The sequence below is a fragment of the Aspergillus eucalypticola genome (assembly GCF_003184535.1).
Source record: "Aspergillus eucalypticola CBS 122712 chromosome Unknown BO83scaffold_7, whole genome shotgun sequence".
NCBI lineage: Eukaryota > Fungi > Ascomycota > Eurotiomycetes > Eurotiales > Aspergillaceae > Aspergillus > Aspergillus eucalypticola.
In genome coordinates, this window is record NW_020290281.1 from 27,084 (window position 1) to 45,383 (window position 18,300).

General features: G+C 52.3%; 10 protein-coding genes across 10 annotated transcripts; 6 read left to right on the forward strand and 4 right to left on the reverse strand.

Annotated features, from left to right (window-relative positions):
* Positions 1–197: 197 nt before the first annotated feature.
* Positions 198–2,253, forward strand: vac8 (protein anchor VAC8; the record flags this gene model as incomplete). The annotated part of the gene is made up of 6 exons (XM_025527388.1): positions 198–371; positions 455–575; positions 639–752; positions 809–1,054; positions 1,112–1,861; positions 1,928–2,253. 6 exons carry the CDS (start codon positions 198–200, stop codon positions 2,251–2,253), a joined length of 1,731 nt encoding a protein of 576 aa, XP_025389945.1.
* A 538-nt stretch (positions 2,254–2,791) lies between these two features.
* Positions 2,792–3,873, forward strand: BO83DRAFT_220241 (exosome non-catalytic core subunit CSL4). The gene has a single exon (XM_025526812.1). It carries the CDS (start codon positions 2,920–2,922, stop codon positions 3,673–3,675), a length of 756 nt encoding a protein of 251 aa, XP_025389946.1. The 5' UTR covers positions 2,792–2,919; the 3' UTR covers positions 3,676–3,873.
* A 644-nt stretch (positions 3,874–4,517) lies between these two features.
* BO83DRAFT_376595 (GTPase RIA1) lies at positions 4,518–8,215 on the reverse strand. Its single transcript, XM_025530762.1, has 6 exons — positions 8,067–8,215; positions 7,972–7,992; positions 6,981–7,894; positions 5,389–6,933; positions 4,992–5,320; positions 4,518–4,930 (listed from the first exon to the last, which is right to left on the reverse strand). The coding sequence occupies exons 1-6, from the start codon at positions 8,127–8,129 to the stop codon at positions 4,551–4,553; spliced, it is 3,252 nt and encodes a 1,083-aa protein (XP_025389947.1). The 5' UTR covers positions 8,130–8,215; the 3' UTR covers positions 4,518–4,550.
* A 267-nt stretch (positions 8,216–8,482) lies between these two features.
* On the reverse strand, positions 8,483–9,412 carry BO83DRAFT_376596 (DUF4604 domain-containing protein). Its single transcript, XM_025530763.1, has 2 exons — positions 9,128–9,412; positions 8,483–9,074 (listed from the first exon to the last, which is right to left on the reverse strand). Exons 1-2 carry the CDS (start codon positions 9,156–9,158, stop codon positions 8,617–8,619), a joined length of 489 nt encoding a protein of 162 aa, XP_025389948.1. The 5' UTR covers positions 9,159–9,412; the 3' UTR covers positions 8,483–8,616.
* Positions 9,413–9,427: 15 nt separating this feature from the next.
* BO83DRAFT_220280 (WD repeat PRP19 family protein) lies at positions 9,428–11,307 on the forward strand. Its single transcript, XM_025526813.1, has 5 exons — positions 9,428–9,596; positions 9,656–9,700; positions 9,757–10,201; positions 10,256–10,719; positions 10,780–11,307. Exons 1-5 carry the CDS (start codon positions 9,584–9,586, stop codon positions 11,241–11,243), a joined length of 1,431 nt encoding a protein of 476 aa, XP_025389949.1. The 5' UTR covers positions 9,428–9,583; the 3' UTR covers positions 11,244–11,307.
* Positions 11,308–11,686: 379 nt separating this feature from the next.
* On the forward strand, positions 11,687–13,611 carry BO83DRAFT_376598 (putative RING finger domain protein). The gene is made up of 3 exons (XM_025530764.1): positions 11,687–12,092; positions 12,203–13,048; positions 13,104–13,611. The coding sequence occupies exons 1-3, from the start codon at positions 12,045–12,047 to the stop codon at positions 13,248–13,250; spliced, it is 1,041 nt and encodes a 346-aa protein (XP_025389950.1). The 5' UTR covers positions 11,687–12,044; the 3' UTR covers positions 13,251–13,611.
* BO83DRAFT_333816 (mitochondrial 54S ribosomal protein mL43) lies at positions 13,512–14,317 on the reverse strand. Its single transcript, XM_025528355.1, has 3 exons — positions 14,218–14,317; positions 14,076–14,158; positions 13,512–14,010 (listed from the first exon to the last, which is right to left on the reverse strand). The coding sequence occupies exons 1-3, from the start codon at positions 14,254–14,256 to the stop codon at positions 13,719–13,721; spliced, it is 414 nt and encodes a 137-aa protein (XP_025389951.1). The 5' UTR covers positions 14,257–14,317; the 3' UTR covers positions 13,512–13,718.
* A 233-nt stretch (positions 14,318–14,550) lies between these two features.
* On the forward strand, positions 14,551–15,990 carry BO83DRAFT_356770 (U1 small nuclear ribonucleoprotein 70 kDa; the record flags this gene model as incomplete). The annotated part of the gene is made up of 4 exons (XM_025529219.1): positions 14,551–14,858; positions 14,918–15,045; positions 15,104–15,224; positions 15,305–15,990. Exons 1-4 carry the CDS (start codon positions 14,597–14,599, stop codon positions 15,988–15,990), a joined length of 1,197 nt encoding a protein of 398 aa, XP_025389952.1. The 5' UTR covers positions 14,551–14,596.
* Positions 15,991–16,085: 95 nt separating this feature from the next.
* On the forward strand, positions 16,086–16,528 carry BO83DRAFT_220332 (uncharacterized protein). The gene has a single exon (XM_025526814.1). It carries the CDS (start codon positions 16,180–16,182, stop codon positions 16,471–16,473), a length of 294 nt encoding a protein of 97 aa, XP_025389953.1. The 5' UTR covers positions 16,086–16,179; the 3' UTR covers positions 16,474–16,528.
* Positions 16,529–16,804: 276 nt separating this feature from the next.
* Positions 16,805–18,158, reverse strand: BO83DRAFT_435684 (ribosome assembly factor MRT4). The gene is made up of 2 exons (XM_025535903.1): positions 17,858–18,158; positions 16,805–17,766 (listed from the first exon to the last, which is right to left on the reverse strand). The coding sequence occupies exons 1-2, from the start codon at positions 18,049–18,051 to the stop codon at positions 17,220–17,222; spliced, it is 741 nt and encodes a 246-aa protein (XP_025389954.1). The 5' UTR covers positions 18,052–18,158; the 3' UTR covers positions 16,805–17,219.
* Positions 18,159–18,300: the final 142 nt, after the last annotated feature.

Genomic DNA, 18,300 nt, shown 5'->3' on the forward strand with positions numbered 1-18,300 from the left:
CACGTCTGTTCCGTCTCCGCTGCAAGTCTTTGTTGGATGGAATAAGGGAAGGCGACTAGCTTGCTGGCATTCAAGGAGCCCGACCTGATCCTCTCCTCTCCCAATCCATTCGGCGTATCTTCCGCCTACTCTTTGCTTTCCTGTTCAAACGCTGGCGGGGCCGTCTGTTGGTCCTGCGGGCTCCCCATTCTGAAGGCATGAGCGGAATCACGAACGCCTGTCTGTCCTGCTTCTCGACAGTTGACCGATGGTGCCATATCTCAGCTTGTCTCGGCCCGATCGGAGGCCGCTCAAGGGATGGCATTTATGAAACCACTTTGGCAGACAACGAGCGCGAAGCAGTTTCCGATCTTCTGGGTTACCTTGAAAACGTATGTTCATTGCTGTCGCACCCTTCAGTGCTGTTTCTACTCCACCCGACGTTCGCTTTTTACTTACAAGTATTCCTTGATAGAGGACCGAGACCGACTTCTTCGCCGGTGAACCCCTTCGGGCCTTGAGCACCCTCGTCTATTCCGACAATGTCGATCTCCAACGAAGTGCCAGTCTGACATTCGCTGAAATCACGGAAAGAGGTACGGCTGATACGCACAGACCTTGTTGTGCCGATGGTGGCTAACATCCGGGGGTATTTGCAGATGTGCGCGAGGTCGATCGAGACACGTTGGAGCCCATCCTCTTCTTGTTGCAGAGTTCGGACATTGAAGTTCAACGTGCTGCTAGTGCAGCACTAGGCAACCTGGCTGTAAATGGTGGGTTTCGCTTTTCATTGATTCCTCGCGCCAGCAGGATTACTGACCGGTCGCAGCGGACAATAAGGTGCTGATCGTCGCTCTGGGAGGACTGGCTCCTCTAATACGGCAGATGATGTCACCAAATGTGGAAGTGCAATGCAATGCGGTCGGTTGCATTACAAACTTGGCTACCCATGAGGATAATAAGGCTAAGATCGCTCGATCCGGTGCCTTGGGCCCGCTGATCCGTCTAGCAAAGTCGAAGGACATGCGTGTACAACGAAATGCCACGGGGGCGTTGCTGAATATGACACACTCGGGTAGGTTGCGAGGATCCCCAGACGGAGTGGCTCTGCTAACATTGCGATCCGCCGTAGATGATAACCGACAACAACTTGTCAACGCCGGCGCTATCCCCGTTCTTGTTCAATTGCTCTCTTCTCCCGATGTGGATGTACAATACTACTGCACTACCGCCCTCAGTAACATCGCTGTCGACTCGTCGAATCGCAAGCGCCTGGCTCAAACCGAGTCCAGGCTGGTTCAATCACTGGTGCACCTGATGGATTCGTCAACACCCAAGGTCCAATGCCAAGCGGCGTTGGCACTGCGCAACCTTGCCTCGGACGAGAAATACCAGCTCGAAATTGTTCGAGCCAAGGGTCTTCCACCCCTCTTGCGACTGCTGCAGTCATCCTACCTTCCTCTCATCCTATCCGCCGTCGCGTGTATCCGCAACATCTCCATCCATCCCCTGAACGAATCGCCTATCATCGATGCGGGCTTCCTCAAGCCCCTGGTGGACCTGCTGGGATCGACCGACAATGAAGAGATTCAGTGTCACGCCATCTCGACCCTCCGGAACCTTGCCGCCAGCTCGGATCGAAACAAGGAGCTGGTCCTGCAGGCCGGCGCTGTTCAGAAGTGCAAGGACCTCGTCCTCCGTGTGCCCCTCAGCGTTCAGTCGGAAATGACTGCTGCGATCGCGGTTCTGGCTCTGAGCGACGAGCTAAAACCGCATCTCCTTAATCTGGGGGTGTTTGACGTCCTGATTCCTTTGACGGAATCGGAAAGCATCGAAGTGCAAGGGAACAGCGCTGCGGCGCTGGGAAATCTCTCCTCTAAAGGTATGCCCCCCACCGTGTGCAAACGTGTTAACCTGCCCCTCCATATACTAACAGTTGTGAATGCAGTGGGTGACTACTCCATTTTTGTGCGTGATTGGGCAGACCCGAATGGAGGTATTCACGGCTACCTCAACCGCTTCCTCGCCAGTGGCGACCCGACATTCCAGCATATCGCCATCTGGACTCTGCTTCAACTTCTGGAATCAGAGGATCAAAGACTCATCGGATATATCGCCAAGTCTGACGATATCGTTCAGATGGTCAAGTCCATCTCCGACAAGAATATCGAATCAGACGAGGAGGATGCTGAAGACGGGGAAGGCGAGGTCATTGCGCTGGCTCGGCGATGCCTCGAATTCCTTGGGAACGGTCACAAGCTTGTAGAAGCCTAAACAACTCCTCCCTTGACCTCGATCCTCACCTCATCTAACGACCTGTGTATGGCTTTAAACCAACCTCTTTCACTTCCCTATTTATCTTCGACCGACTTCTTTTCTTCTATATCTGTGTTCCCACTGCCGTTCTTATCTATAAGTTGAGTCGCCTTGTGTTCCAATGTGTTGACCCATTGATGTCTAGCTGTCCAAGGTGTTAAGCGGGCATGTGCTTCGGTGTCTCTTTTGATTCGTGTCAGCGAGCATTCGGTGTGCTTGAGATCGTTGTCCGTTTGTTGTCTATAGTCACTTCTCCGAGGGAGAAATGACGCTGTGCCGACTTGTAATTGTGTCTGCGCATAATACTGTATTCACCGTTAGAGGATTTCGAGTCTATACTTGCAATACATTGATACCATGATCATAATAGCTTTCGTTGTAGATACTTTGTCTACATGACCTGTCTCAGTAACACAAGATGTATACAAAGGCCTCTCTCTTGATTGGCCCGTGCTAGCTGTCCGGAAAGAGTGTTGTTCCGGCCGAGACCGGGTCCCGCCGAAAAAGAAAAGCTTTGCCAGCATCTCGCGTCGACAACTTAAGCTCGACTATCTCCGGGCCTCTCCCTTCTCTTCCTCCTTTATTTCCTTTTCTAGTATCCAGTCTGTAAGACGCAGCGCTGGAATGGCCACTGCACTACCCACTCTGGCCATCCCAGGCCAGCGCCTGGGCTCAATTGCCTCATATGCCGCCGGTCCTGGTACACACGTGCAGAACGCAACCATCTATGCCTCCATCGCAGGCCCCGTGGTCGTTGATCAAGCACAACCCAGCTCCAAAGCAAAGCTCATCCTGAGTGTCTCCCGCACAGGCCCCAAGAAGGCAGCTGCTCCCGCACCCAGCACCAAGGCGTCCGCCAAACCAGCCACCACTGGAAAGCCCAAACTGAGATACAACACCCTCCCCGCCGTCGACTCGGTCGTGTTGGCGCGCGTTACCCGCGTTCAGAAGCGACAAGCCACCGTGTCTATTCTAGTTGTGCTCGACGAATCTGCTAGTTCCCAACCTCTCAACCCCGCACAGACTACATCGGACAATGACAACATCGAAGCTATTCTCTCGTCCGCGGCTAATCCAGAGAACCACAGCAACTCGGATGAACTTCGCTTCCAGGCGCTGATCCGCAAGGAGGATGTGCGCGCTGTTGAGAAAGACCGCGTCGTCATGGATGAGATGTTCCGTGTTGGGGATATTGTTCGTGGAACGGTCATCTCCCTCGGTGACCAGAGCTTCTACTATCTTACCACCGCACGCAATGATCTGGGTGTCGTTATGGCCCGCAGTGAGTCGGGTAATATGATGTTCCCTGTTAGCTGGAAGGAAATGAGAGATCCTGTTACTGGGGTTGCGGAGTTGAGGAAGGTTGCTAGGCCGTTTTGAGAGGTTCTATCACCTTTTTCTGGGGTGAGAGGAATTGATGATACCAGCAATTATGTATGATGCGTTGGTCTGGCCGAGCCTTGATGATGGCTGGCTAGGCTAGACTATGGCGCTCATCATTAACAACCACAGTCTACTATCTGCCACGGTATGCGCCTAGAGGGGTAGCCGGATTGGCGGAGTGACTGATCCCGAAGGAGTCAGGCCCTTGCAGCAGTACCTGAGGTCGGTGCGCTCGCGCTCGCATATGATTAGGCCGGCTCCTGCTTGCTTGACAGCTTGCTTTGCTCTGAAGAACAGTCGCGGAAGCGCGCGAGTACATATCACTGCCGCCGAGCAAGCATATTACTACACTCGACATGACTGTACATAATCTCAACAGGTGATGTACTCACATCATCGGCTAGTCGTATGACATGACATGACTGCCAACCCGCATCGCGGACATCCTAACATAATTTTGATCCTTGTGAGGGATACAAATGAAACCACTTTCACACTTTCTGCTTTCCAGTTTGCTACTACCTTAGGACGTCTTTGTTTTCTTGTTTTCCTCCTTAGTATACATGGCTTTGGCTTTCCCAATGCTAAGCTGTGTTTGTCATGTGAGGTAGATGAACGGTTACTGCGCAAGGTTTTACTCACTTTGCGACCCCTGTTTAGAGCTTCCTTATTCTGATTTTTATGTGGATTGGGAAGTATTACATACAAGGGCACATACATACATGTATACCTTTATCGTAGTTAATTCAAAAACCTATAATCCAATTCAGCTTTTCTCTTTTCTTCTTCCTTCTTCCCCCCCCCCCCCCCCTAAATAACAAAATAACATCTATATACCCCCCAAACAAAAATTCGATGAAAGAGAAGAACTACTACTTCTTCAACGTCTTCTGCTTCTCCGCATCAATTAACTTCCTCCCCTGCACAACCAACCCCTTCCTCCGTCGCACATTATCCATATACCTCTTCGCCACATTCTCCCTATCCGCCAACTCACCCAAATCCTCCAATTCCTCCTCCGTCGCCGGAACCCAGAACGGATCTTCATCGAGCGCCTCAAAGCCCGCAAAGATCAATTGAGGCTGCGCTGCCCCCGACGTCCGCTTACGGATTTCTTCCGCGAAGCCGAATGATTCTGCCACGGGTAGTAGGGATAGGATGGTGAAGAAGGGTGTGCCTTCTTTCATTACTTCGGAGAGGATACGGCCGCGGCGGCGGGTTATTACGCCGTAGACGCGACCGAGGACTTCCGCTGTTATTTTACAACTTTTGTCAGTTGCTTTGCGATTAAATTGGGGGAAGGGGTTACGCACTCGAGGCTTGAATCTCGCAACTGTACATGGCTAGCATGATTCGAGGGCTCCAGTCGAGGAATCCCTGGGTGATGCTGTCGCGGACGAGACGGATGGCTTCGCCGGTTAGACGGCCTAGGTCGAGGTCCTCGTCGGTGGTGGTGGTGTTGATGGACACGGATTCGAGGAAGACGGCGATGCCTTGCATGGGTTCTTGGCAGAGAGGACCTTGGCCGGTTGCGAGTTGGAAGGCGTGCGCGATCTTGTCGCTGAGGTCGCGGACCATCAGGGCTTCGCGGGTGCTGGTGTCGGTGTTGATTTGGGGTTGTTGTTGGTGGGGTTCGAGGAGGCTTTTGTTTACGGGTGTTAGTTGGGGAGGGATCTGGTGATATGGGGGTTAAGGAGGAGGGGGACATACAATTTCTCGCAGGTGTTGACCTCTGTTGCGTCGATCAGGATGTTGGGTCCAACGCGTCGTGGGCCAAAGGCTGTGATCCGCTCGACGACGTCCTTCCAGCGTCCCTTGTCGTCGGTTGATTCGTCTTCGAACAGCTTGGCCAGTTCTTGCTTGAAGTCCTTCAGGGAGAGGGAGGTTGCTTCGCGGGCCTCGCCGGTGGCGTCGCTGGCTTCCATTTGCTGGGAGCTTTCGGCCGTGGTGGTTCCGTTGGTGGATTGTTCTCCCTCGCTGGACTGGGTCTCGGCTGCTGTGCGCTTCTCGGTTTGCAGGCGCTTGATGGTTCCCACGTGCTTGGAGATGAAGTCCGTGACGGCTTCGGGGAGCGGAACCACGCGGAGGCGCATGGTCAGTTGCTTGGATGAGGAGGTGGTCTGGACGCCGCCTCGTCCGAGCTCGGGGTTCTTGGGAGCTGCCATTTCGGGGGCGCTGATGATGGTTTCCCGGTAGGGTACGATGGTCTGACCGGTTGAGATTTCACACTTGGCAAAGCGTTCGCGAAGATCCTTGATACAACGCTCGAGATGCAATTCACCGGCGGTCAGGATGACGTGCTCGCCGCTGGGGAGAACCTCGTACTGCGCACAAGGGTCGCTTTGCTCGAGGAGACGTAGACCAGTTACCATCTTGCTGAGGTCTGCTGGGTTCACGGGCTCTAGGGCGACTCGCACGATGGGTGGCGTGTTGAGAGAGACACCAGCCAAGTTGATGCTGCCCTCGAGCTGCGAGGACAGAGTGCCCGTCTTGAGAACGTGGCCTGCGAGACCGCCAATGCCGAAGACGACACCTGCCGGTACCGACTGGAGAGGTTCGAAGCTGCGGCCCATGAGGAGGTAGAGATCGGTGACGGTAACCTTCTGGGGTACCGGGCTGGCATGCGGGCTCTCCGGCGAGAACTTGGGTGCCAGGACGTACACCGAGTCTCCCACTGAGAGGGTTCCGGAGTATAGACGGGCAAATCCAATGAGATGTTCAGGGTCATCCTTCTCCTCGCTCTCGGCCGGTTGATCATCTGATATGGTCGTCCTTTCAAAGGCGGATGTTATGCGAGTATACTCATCTGTCTGGTCGCCGTTGGCTTCTGCCTGCATTTTGGCGATCTCCTCTCGCTTCTTGCGAGCAATCTCCCGAGCTTCGTCGGCCGACATGGTGCCACCAGCTCGCTTCTTGCTCGATCCCAGCTCGCTCTCCGGGATGGACATCATTTTACTGACGTAGGCAATGACAGGCTCATCTTTTTGGGTCTTGAAGTTGACCATAGCATCCTTCACTTTGGGATCCACGAACTGGGAGCCAGGAGATTCTTCAATCATCGCTGGCAACCGAGCTGCTTGAGCCGTTGGCGGACTAGGAAGATATTCAATGACAGACACCAACACGGCAGTAGACAAAGGCAGCCACATCGAGAACAGCGTGGTCATGATATTGCGAGGATCGCGTGAGCGCAGGATGTATTGCGGAATGTTGATGTTCAGGGACTTGGTGATCTTTTCCAACAAAGCCGGGTCACTGTTCAGATTAGCAGATGTACATCACGTATATACCGGTTTACATACCCCTTTCCTGTGCCTGTGCCTGTTGTAGCCTCGTATGCCGCCCAGATACTGTCCAAGACAAGCTGAACGAACATGGGCTTCAACGCACGACCCTTCAAGTGCTTCGAACCCAGGACTCGCTTCGTTTTGGGATCGAGATAGTAATCTCCCCAGAGCACCTTTTCGAGGACAGTGCGCTTGATTCCGAGCTTTCTTTCGTAAATCGCGGCAAATTGACGGATTGTAAAAGCCCAGCCATCGACAGCACTACAGAAGATGACGTTGTTCTTCTCTGGTGCAAAGTAAAGATCTTCATCGTCTTTTTCCTCATACTCGGCCGTAGGCTCGTCATCCTGCTCCTGCTTCTTGGAGCGAGCCGCAGATTCATTAGCACGCTCCTCCATGCGCTCTCGCCATTGAAGATCCTCCTCCATCCGTTCACCCTGGTAGAAACTACCAATGACGGCATTGACCTGCTCCAGCAGCTTGCTCATATGGGAGTAAGCCTCGCTGGGACTCATCTTCAGCTCCGTGACCAGTCGATCGATCTTGTTAATGACAAGGATGGGCTTCAATTGCTCCACCCAGGTTTGACGCAGCACCGTGACGGTCTGACTGCAGACGCCCTCTACGGCATCCACAAGCACCACGGCACCATCACAAAGACGGGATGCGGTCGACACTTCACTGCTGAAATCGATATGGCCCGGCGAGTCGATCAGATTGATCAGGTACTCTTTCGCCACGGGCGCAGCGTCGGGGGCAGGACGGCGCATCATGGAGAAGAAAAGCGAAATGGCAGAAGACTCCATGGTGATTCCACGGAGCTGCTCGTCTGGACGGGAATCCAGATAACGGATCTTGCCCGCCAGCTTCGGTGAGATGATGCCATTGGTGGCGATCAGACTATCTGTCAAGGATGTTTTACCGTGATCCTAAATAGGTGTGTGAGTGGAGAGAAATTCATAGACGGATGTAGTCTGGTAGACTCAGACAAGCAGAAAGTACATACGACGTGGGCGAGAATGCAGATCTGGGATGGCTGTTAGTGATGGCGGACGGAGCAAAGATGATGATGGAAGTGGGATGGATGGAGGGGTAACTTGCATTGCGGATGTCATCGGGCCTCCGTTGCAGACGGACGAGATCATCCACATTAACAACAGGCATTTTGGGATATTGCTGGTGCTGCCAAACAGCTCCCAGAGTCCAAGGTAAAATCCAGGCCGGAAAGTTGCTCTTTCGTTGGGTTTCCGTGCCGCGAACTGCGGAATCTGGTAGAAAAACTTGTCGCGGGAATTGTCGAGCTTGAAGAACTTGCCTTATCCCTCTTCTTTAAAGAGTGGAATTTTCACGCCAGACCTGGACAGTAGGAGATGTGGATAATATACTATATGTGAAGATTCTTTTACATGGTCAGTAAAGGTTCCAAGCCCTTGATTATTAATTGTTACGATTTTATTATGACTACAGCGGACCCGAGTACTATACTCTCTCTGTTCAATCATCGTCATCATTCTATAGTATCATCCTAACTAAGTATGTATCTACCAAAAATGTGGAGGACAAAAAGAAAGCTGAACAAGCGATACAAAATCTCTTCTTCAACCATGATAGGGTATCATTATTGTAGTATATAGTGACTCAAATCCTGTCATTATGAGTCATCTTCATCGAAGGATAGCTTGATCTTCTTTTTTTGCTTTGGTTTCCGAGTGCCTGGTTCTTTCTTTTGTACCTTCTCGGTCTCTTCACTGGGAGTGTCTTCTCCCACTACTTTGGCCTGTTTCCTTTTCCGTGGCCCTCCTATTTCGGCCACGTTCTGTTTGGAGACAGGTGCCTCGGCCTGGGTATTCGCTTTACCTTCTTCGCCCGTCGCAGGCTCTTGTGTATCTTTATTGGAGTTCTCGGTATCTTTGTTATCCTCGCCACGGACTAAGGCTTCATATTCCTCCTTGGAGATGATCTCGTTGCTCTCTTCATCAACGTAGGTAGGGCCATCGTCGTCATTGTCTTCCCTCGGTTTCCGCGGCCGTGCAATGGGTCTTTCGAGGCGACCAGAGGTATCTCCGTATTGGTTCTTCAGTCTCTGTAAGAAGGCAGGCTGCTTCGCCTCTGGAAGATGGTTAGTTCGATGTCAACGAGGAGTATGAGACGAAACAACATACCATATGCGAGGTCCTTTGATTTGAATGACATGGCTAGATCAGCCGCAGAGTCACTGTCAGCCTTTCTCTATCCTATAATAGTCAAGAAAATAGTAGGACTGATGTTACAGCAGCTCAATAGCGAGCGAATGTGGGCAGTATGACGTGATGCTCTTTAGTAGGACACCATGCACAATGCATTCGTATAGAGATATTCCTCATTGACTGTAGCGCAGTAACAGATTATAGATGCCTCGCTCGCAAGCTACAGACACAAACGCCAATTAGATATGAGCATGGAATAGAAATAAAAGGCGTTCTTGGTATACTCCGACAAAAGAAGTTGGCTGGCCCGCCAAGGAATCAGTGGGCTGCGGTGCGCTAATCCGCATCGGGCGAGGTCGAAAAGTCCAGAGGAGCCGCAAGCTTCGCGTCGAACCAACCTCGTCCTCCATCAACCAACATACATCAAATACCATGCTCTGCGCAAGTAAGTTGTTTAATGAATTGCTCTTGCAGGTCCAATAACTGATGATTGATGTGCAACAGTTTCGGGAGAGGCACCGCAAGTGCCCGTCGTCTCGCCCAAGAGCGGTATGTCTCAACCTCGAAAGCATCGATGCGACGTAATGCAGCTAATGCTCGACTAGGCAGCGTCTTTGAAAAGCGACTGATCGAAGCCTACATCGCGGAGAATGGAAAGGATCCCGTGAATGGAGAGGAGCTCTCCACAGACGACCTCATTGACGTCAAATCCCAGCGCGTCGTCCGCCCCAGACCTCCCACCCTCACATCCATTCCTTCCTTGCTCAGTGTCTTCCAAGAAGAATGGGATGCCCTGGCTCTCGAAACCTACACATTGCGACAGACCTTGGCACAGACCCGCCAGGAATTCAGCTCCGCGCTCTACCAGCACGATGCTGCCGTTCGCGTGATTGCTCGGTTGACAAAGGAGAGAGACGAGGCCCGTGATGCCCTATCCAAGGTCACCGTTGGTGCCAGGAGTGCCGCTGCCTCCGGTGGTGAGGCTATGCAGGTTGATTCGACCGGTCTGCCCGAGGCCGTTCTGGCACGTGTTGAGAGCACACAGGCATCGTAAGTTGCTATGTATAGGATTCTCCTGTGTTCGGTATATCTAACAATCTACAGGCTGTCCAAGACACGTCGTAAGCGCCCGGTTCCGGAAGGCTGGGCTACGGCTGAAGCCCTCTCCACATACAAGCCTACGGAGAGCTCCAACCCTCTTTACCCCGGCAGCAAGGCATTCGCCATCAACTCGTCCGGAGAGCTGGCACTCATCGGCGGCGCGGACGGTGCCGTTGGCATCTATTCCATTCCCCAGAAGCAGGTTGTTCAGAACCTGCAGGCAAACGGGCCAGTTACCGATGCCGTTTGGGCAGGCGAGAAGGCTATTGTGGCATCGTCTACGGGCTCTGTGAAGGTCTTCGAGAACGGCAACGAGGTCGCCAACTTCAACTCTCATGCGGGAGCCGCAACCGCGCTTGCCGTGCATGCTACCGGTGACATTGTTGCCTCGGTTGGCGCTGACAAGAGCTATGTTCTGTATGACCTCACGACGAACTCGGTAATCACTCAGATTTTCAGTGACGCTTGTGAGTAGCCCGATGATAAATTGTATGTCTGGACATGACTGACCTTTCATTCTTCTTCAGCTCTTCTCTCGGTCAAGATTCACCCTGACGGCCACCTGGTTGCTGCTGGTGGCGTGGACGGGCAAATCAAAATCTTCGATATCAAGACTGGCGCGTCCGCTGCCACTTTCGCCATGTCTAGCCCTGTGAAATCCCTTTTCTTCTCCGAGAATGGTGTTTTCCTGGCCGCGGTTACCCAGAACTCGACCACTGTATCCATCTGGGATCTCCGTAGCGCACAGGAGAGCAAGGTTTTGGAGACGGGCAGTCAGGTTGACTCGATTAACTGGGATTACACTGGACAGTTCCTTCTGACCGCTGGACCTAGTGGCTTGACGGTGCATCAATACACCAAGGCCTCCAAGTCGTGGTCCGAGCCCTTGCGGAGCGCGGTGCCCGCGGTTGCGGCGGCTTGGGGCTCTGCCGCCCAGACTATCGTGGCGTTGAACAGCGAGGGAGGCGTGACGGAGCTGACGGCACAGTAATTATGATACCTACCTATGGATACGGAGTGAAAATTCCATTTGTTGTTCTGTATTTCTAGCTGTCGGTGCTACTTTTCTCTTTTCTTCTTCTTTATTTGTTGTTGTTTCTTTTTCGTCACCGGCGTCTTTATGATTTTCTCTCAGACCAAACCCAAAGAATAAAGGAAGGAGAAGCCACCTGGCAACAATAACGAACCCGGATTATAATGGGATTATCATGAGCATAGAAACCACCAGAATCTGAGTTGTCAGCAGACCTACTACCTACTGCTGTGATAATTGGTGATGGATGGTGACAAGTCATTGACGCAGTGATCGGGGGGTGCTGGGCGAGTCGGCGGGAACCCTCATACTACTAAATTATAAGACTAAAATATATTTGTCTCCCCTCCGCAACTGAACCACTCCGCCTGGCTCTGAATTTCCACGGATTATTACTACCCTGGAACTGCGAGTGCCAGAACTCTTTCTAGTACCCAGTAGTACTCCCAGAGGGTCCGTCCATCCACTGAAGAGTGGCTGCTGGACAAACTCTCACGGTGTTCAGTGAGGCAAAAAAGCAAGTGAACCGGAGACATGCCACTCCTGACCGCAGGGCACTCGGACCCAGACCACTTCGTTAACACGACTAAGCATGGCGTTCCACCAACCGCAAGTGAGGCCTAACACCGGCTGTTAATAAACTCACTACTACCTCACCTTCTTCTTGCCATCAAACCGCCCTCCCCTCGCCCTTTTCACCTCTCCCACCTTCTCTTCCCCTCCAACACCGTCGTCTTCCCTTGCGGATTGGTTTCCGGGATGAGTGACGATTCAGGTGTCTTGTTTGTGGGCTCTCGCCCCCGAAAGGTTCGTATCAAATCTCCCCGTCGTCCCTCGAATCTCCTCATGGAGGCGGGGTATCCCCGTGCTAGATCAAGGGATTGGAGGTTCAACTGACGCCCGACTCCAACTTCCAGAGAACTCACCGCGAGATATCCGAAGTCTCTTCAGGACGTCCATCCGGAGAACCATCTTCATCATCCCTTTCCGCAACACCGGGGCCTTCGTTGCCACCGCTTCGGCGATACCCCGGGGACGGCCTCGACCTCCGCCGACCGGCCACAACCCAGCCGTCTGAAGATGTGATAGACCTGACCGATGAGCCCGATATCCCGTATCAAAGTTCGTCACTGCAAGAGTCCCGTACTACGAACGAAGCTTCTCGGCCGCGTCCTCCCCGATTTCCCAGGGACATCCTCACGGAAGTGGTTGATCTAGAGGAAGATGTGGACGATAATGACCAGCAACAACCCCCCAGCAGCCCCGAAGTCGAATTCATCGGAGCCACCGTGAGGCGGCCACAGTTGCCGCCGCCGCCACAACCACCACCTCCGCCTCCGCCGCGCAGCAATGAAGGTTTCTATATGCCCAGCTTGTGGCAGCAGATGCTACAGTTTCGATCCCCGAGACCACCTGTACGGGTTGGAGACCATGGCAGACCGGACCTATCGTTTCGAGGATTTCGGAGACATCCTCCAATAAGTGATGTGGAGTCATTCTGGATCGGAGATGGCCCGGCGGGCGCCATAGATCTAACGATCAACTTGGATGTGGATGGCCCGTTAGGATTAGACTATCAACTAACGGGCCTGACACGACAAAGGACGCCTGCAAACGCCTACAAACCTCCAAGTCCGCCACCGGAGGGGTTCACCCGAAATGTCGCAGAGGACGATGTGGTTGTATGCCCGAATTGTGATATGGAACTGGGCACTGGTGACGAAATCAAACAGCAGATATGGGTGGTCAAGCAATGTGGACATGTACGTGATTCCCGGGTTAACGACGTTCGTTATCATCTTCTAACCTTGACCATAGGTATATTGTGGCGACTGTGCCTCGAACCGATCGTTGTCGAAGGCGAAAAAGAACGCATCTAAAGCCAAGCCTTTCTCTAAATGCCAGGTATTCGGTTGCGGGAAGCCCGTTAGTTCGCCCAAGTCAATGTTCCAGATTTATCTATAATGATGCTGCATACCATCTCTGGCGTTTGCACAATAATAGCATGTGATGATGGTGGCGCATGGGCGGGGCTTCCTTTCTGAACTTTTACCTTGGCATTTACGAGCAACATTTTGATACCCTCAGTGCATTTGTTTCGGTTGGGCGGGATTATGTTTGTGTTTACCTCTTATGGCATAGAGAGCGTTTTGGGTATAGGTGGTGGTCCGGTCGGGGCCATCCATGTGGATAATGACACTTTGATTTCCTGATAATTACCTTGCTGCATACGAGGAGCGGGCACCCATTTCCATGGGATATCAAATAAAGACATTCTGTACATATGATACATATCGTTTAAACAAAGACAGAGTCGGGTTCGCAAAAGGCAGGTACACAAAACAGACGAAGTAACCCATAATACATCGAATAGGAAATGATATTTGACCCAGAAAAAGAACACCACCGTATGATCGCACAATCCCTCACTCTTTACACCGACTTGTAGCCACCGTGGTACGGGGACCAGATGCCTCTGACACTCTCGTTGATACTCGTGACGGGCTTCTTGGTGCGCTTCAACTTCTCTCCGCTGGCCTGCTTCAAAAGATCGGCCTTCTTGCCTATTTGCTCAGGCTCGAGATTCCGCACGCAAACCGCCTTCTCCCGTCCGTTGATGTAGTGTCCCTTGATTACGGGGTGCTTGTGTGGCCGCGGCGATACCCGGATTTCGATCTGAGGGTTTGCTTTCGCGAAGGCAGGAAGGTGGTGCTTGAGGTAGGCACTATCACAAACAAATATTAGTACTTTCGGATTCAAGATAAGAACCTAACAGAGAAAAGAACATACACCATGCCCCGGGAGCTACCAGCCCAGTCACAGTAGTGGAAATCCAACCGCTTGCATTGTAGGATAAAGGCACCGACACCGTTCTGGATGATGAAGTTAGTCTAGGAGACACAGACGGATAAGATCCCAAAGAAACACATACTCTAGCGGCCGTAACCGTCCGGATCCCTTGAAGAGGCATTGCGGCTATCTTGGATTTGTATGTTCACAGCGAAGGCGTCAACAGCTTTCCAACAATCTTGAGGGACAACCTTCGGGGACTTTTCAGGGCCGCCTCCAATACAGGGCTGTCATTGGGTGCAGCGGCAAGCTCGGCTACCGCGACTAGCGGTTCCAGAAGCAGACAAGCACCTGACGGGAGGAACGCGAAACTCCCCCCAACGCTGCTATTAGGACCAAGTGACAAACGACCGCCATATCTCCTCTCCCCCATCTCGTCCTTTCATCCTCGATGCCTTTGAAGGCCCTGAATTAGTTTTTTTTTTTTCACCTTTATTCAGAGCACTGGTTGAGGGCACAACATGACGGACAAGCTCCCCCCTCCGCTTTTGGCGCTCTTCCAACCTCGCCCGCCTCTGCGTTATGTCACCCCCATCAACCGTGCCCCAGAAGACTGCAAGAAGAGTAGCATTGGTGGCATTGCGCAGTTTCTGCCCGAGGTGAAGAAGTACGAGGAAGAGATCCCATATACACCTACGGAAAGCTGGATCCAGCGCAAATTGCGCCAGAAGGTGGAGAAGAAAGAGAACATTAACAAGCAATTGACGGAAGGCCTCGAGAGTTGTATGATTATCGCATCTGTTCTGGGCTTTTTCTGTGCTAATACTGATGATTTGTTGCAGATGAACCATCCAACGACCAACAAGCACGAGGCGATCCGTTCAAGACGCTGTTTGTCGCTCGACTGAGCTACGATGTTAAGGAATCGGACCTGGAACGGGAGTTTGGCCGTTTCGGTCCTATTGAACGGGTACAGTCACAAGCCCAGTGGGCTTGATGGGTTACACAAGTGACTAACGTGCTCCCAGATTCGCATCGTGAAAGACACCGTAACGCCAAAGGGCTCGAAGAAACCACACAGAGGATATGCTTTTATTGTCTATGAGCGCGAAAAGGATATGAAAGGTATTGCTACAGATCTAGTCGCCTGTCACTCTGAATTCAGACTGGTATCGAATCCCCGTACTTTCTTGATGCTAACTTAGTTTTCTTTTTTGTCACGATTTCAGCTGCCTATAAGGAAACGGATGGTATCCGTATCAAGGACCGCCGTGTCTTGGTAGACGTCGAGCGCGGTCGTACAGTCAAGGGATGGAAGCCTCGTCGCTTTGGTGGTGGTCTCGGAGGTCGTGGTTACACCAAGGCCTTGCCCTCTCGACCTATCGGCCCTGGCTCTTTCAACGCCCCCTCTGGTCCCGGCGGCTATGGTGGTGGATTCCGTGGTGGGTTTGGTGGCAGAGGTGGTTTCAAGGGAGGATTCCGCGGTGACCGTGGATTTGGTGGGCCCCGTGGAGGTGTCGGATACCAAGGTGGTCGCAACGGATTCGGTGGAGGTGGACAGGCTCCCCCCAACGCCCCTTCAGGTCCGGGAGGCGGACGCAGCGGTGGATTTGGTGGTCCCCCTGGTGGTGGTGGCAGATTCGAGCGTGAACCCCGCGGCGCTACTGGCAGCAACAGAGAACCCATCAGGCCCCGGGACGGGTTTGGTGACCGCGATCGTCGAGACCGGGATCGGGACCGCGACGGTGACCGTCACCGGGACCGTGACAGGGATAGCTATCGCTACCGGGACCGGGACCGTGAACGCGACCGCGATCGTGGTGACAGGTACGGAGGCCGCGGTGACGACTACGGGCGGAAGCGATACCATGAAGATGATTCGTATGATGACCCCCGTGCCAAAAGAAGATACTGAACGTCTGTCCGCGAAGGATATCCCCATTCCAGTGTTCAGTGACGGTTTGCTGGTGGGTATCATTAATTTGATCCTTCTCTTGTTATACCCCGTTGCAGCAATGGGTAAGGCAAGGTCAAACAAGGCTCAAGCTCCGTGCTATATCGGACTTCAACCATCGTATAACTCACAACAGTTGAAGTGCTCCGTATGCATCATCTTTCCTTCGTAATCCTGGTTACGTTACGAGATATCCATCTTCCATTTGGAGCAGGCAGGCGCAAATTTCCCCTCGAAGGTCGATTTCCCGCCGTTGCAGCAGACACAAATACGCGCTGTTTAACGGACACCTCTTTCCCTGCCTGTCATGCTCATGCTCTTTTTCTCTCTTGTCTTTGTTACTACTCGTGTCCTCTTTTCTTTTTTACTCATGTCGTTTTATTTCCCTTGGGCCCGTGTGCGGCCGCTACTTCTCTTCAGGGGGTAAGTATGTACTTTAGATAGTCAACACTTTGTCTTCACAGGCGGAGCTTTTTATGGTTTGGGATCTGGGTTTCGTTTTCAGGTAAGAAAGAAGATCAGGTAGGGTTGTTTTTTTGTCAAAAAGAAAACCTTATGAGTCAGTCATGACCGATTGATTGCCAACATGCAATGCAGTAAGTAAATGAAGGTAAATGATATATTTAGGGTGCAACGATGACATAGTACGTAAATAGTTCATTAAGGCATTGCCATCGTCAAGAGGTGGTATTAAGTAAAGTACTAAGTATACTAGTAGTAGTAAGTAATGGTAGTCCTCCTAGGAACTTTTGAGAGATGTTATTCTATTGTAACTGAACAGTGTTCTCGGATTGGTTTATTCATATCGGTATGTCCGTCATACGCTCATCAACTGAAGCAGAATAGTATATACCGAATCAGACACGAAACACACACGAGTCGAAAAATCGACAATCAATCATTGAAAGAAAACGCCTGAACCCAACTCCAAAGATGCCCAGGGGATCTCATCATCAAAGGGGCGTGGGATGGTGGTGGGACTTGTTCATCGTGTCAGGCCAGCTGGACTTTTTTCAAATCCACATATCCATAGATAGATAGATAGGTTTTCTTTTCTGAACGAAAAGACGATCTACCCACGACCCAACACCAAGGCAACACCACCACCACCAGCAGCAGGACCCCGACTCTAAAAAAAGAAACCGAATCGAAACTTTTTCTCAAAGCATCATCAACCGACCTAAACAAACTTACTCAACCTCCATACCAGCCTCATCCTTCTCCAAAATTTCCACCTCCCCAGACTCCCTCGTCCAATGAGCCTTCAACGCAACATGGAACTCAGCCATAACAACTCCAAACATCTTCAACAACGTCGTCTGCCTCGAATCGAGCACTTCTCCCTCCCTGCAAATGGGGAATCCCTCCTGACCCTCCGTCAACTCCAACATAACCTTGCCCTTGACCAACCGAGTCGGAACACCAAGTTTCCGCAACTCCGGCTCAATAGTGTGGCTGAGCGGCTCGTCCTCGGAGGCGGGGATCTCTCCAGCCCGCGAATACACCTGACCGTTGGGGATCGAGAAGGCCCGGGTACTGACGGTTCCGGAGCGGGCGAAGTCAAGCGGCCGGAAGTTGTCGAAGTAGTCGGTCACGGATTGAGGGTCGCGGGAGGTGAAAAGAAGGCCGACGGCGCCGGTGAGGTAGGGGCTGAGTTTGTGGAGGTTGGGCGCGGCTTCGTTCTCCGGGTTGTGGCCTAGAGCGACGGCCATGACTTTGGTTTTGCCGAAGAAGAGGCTGTTTCAGGTGGTTAGTTTAGTTTGCATTGCAGGGTTGTTGTTGGAGGAAAGAGGGGCAGGCGGGGGGGTGGTCAAGGGGAGGAACTAACCGGCTATCGGCGAACTCGGTACGGACATCCTTCAGATAGGTGTTGCGCATGTTGTCGACACCAAAGACGAACAGGTGGTCGTATTTCTCGATGCATTCCCGGATGTTGGCGTACAGGCGACGGGTCTGTTCCTTGTGGGACTTTTTGACGGTCTTGGACTCGTGCACGACGCGGGCACGCTTGGAACGAGGCATGGTGATTGATCGGGATGTGAGAAAGTACTAGATACTAGGAATATTGGGAGAATGAAGGAAGCACCGAAGAAAACGAGTAGGTTGAAATGGTGATAATTGCAAGAGCCGGCGCGGGAAATTGTGGATTCGAGATCCAATGATTTTTTTTCTTTGCGGCTGTCGATAACGCCCGGATTATTGTTGTCGCGCGGCTTATCCGTGCCCCCATCTGCCCTAGTCTGCTTGGGGAAATGAGCTGATTGCGGGCTT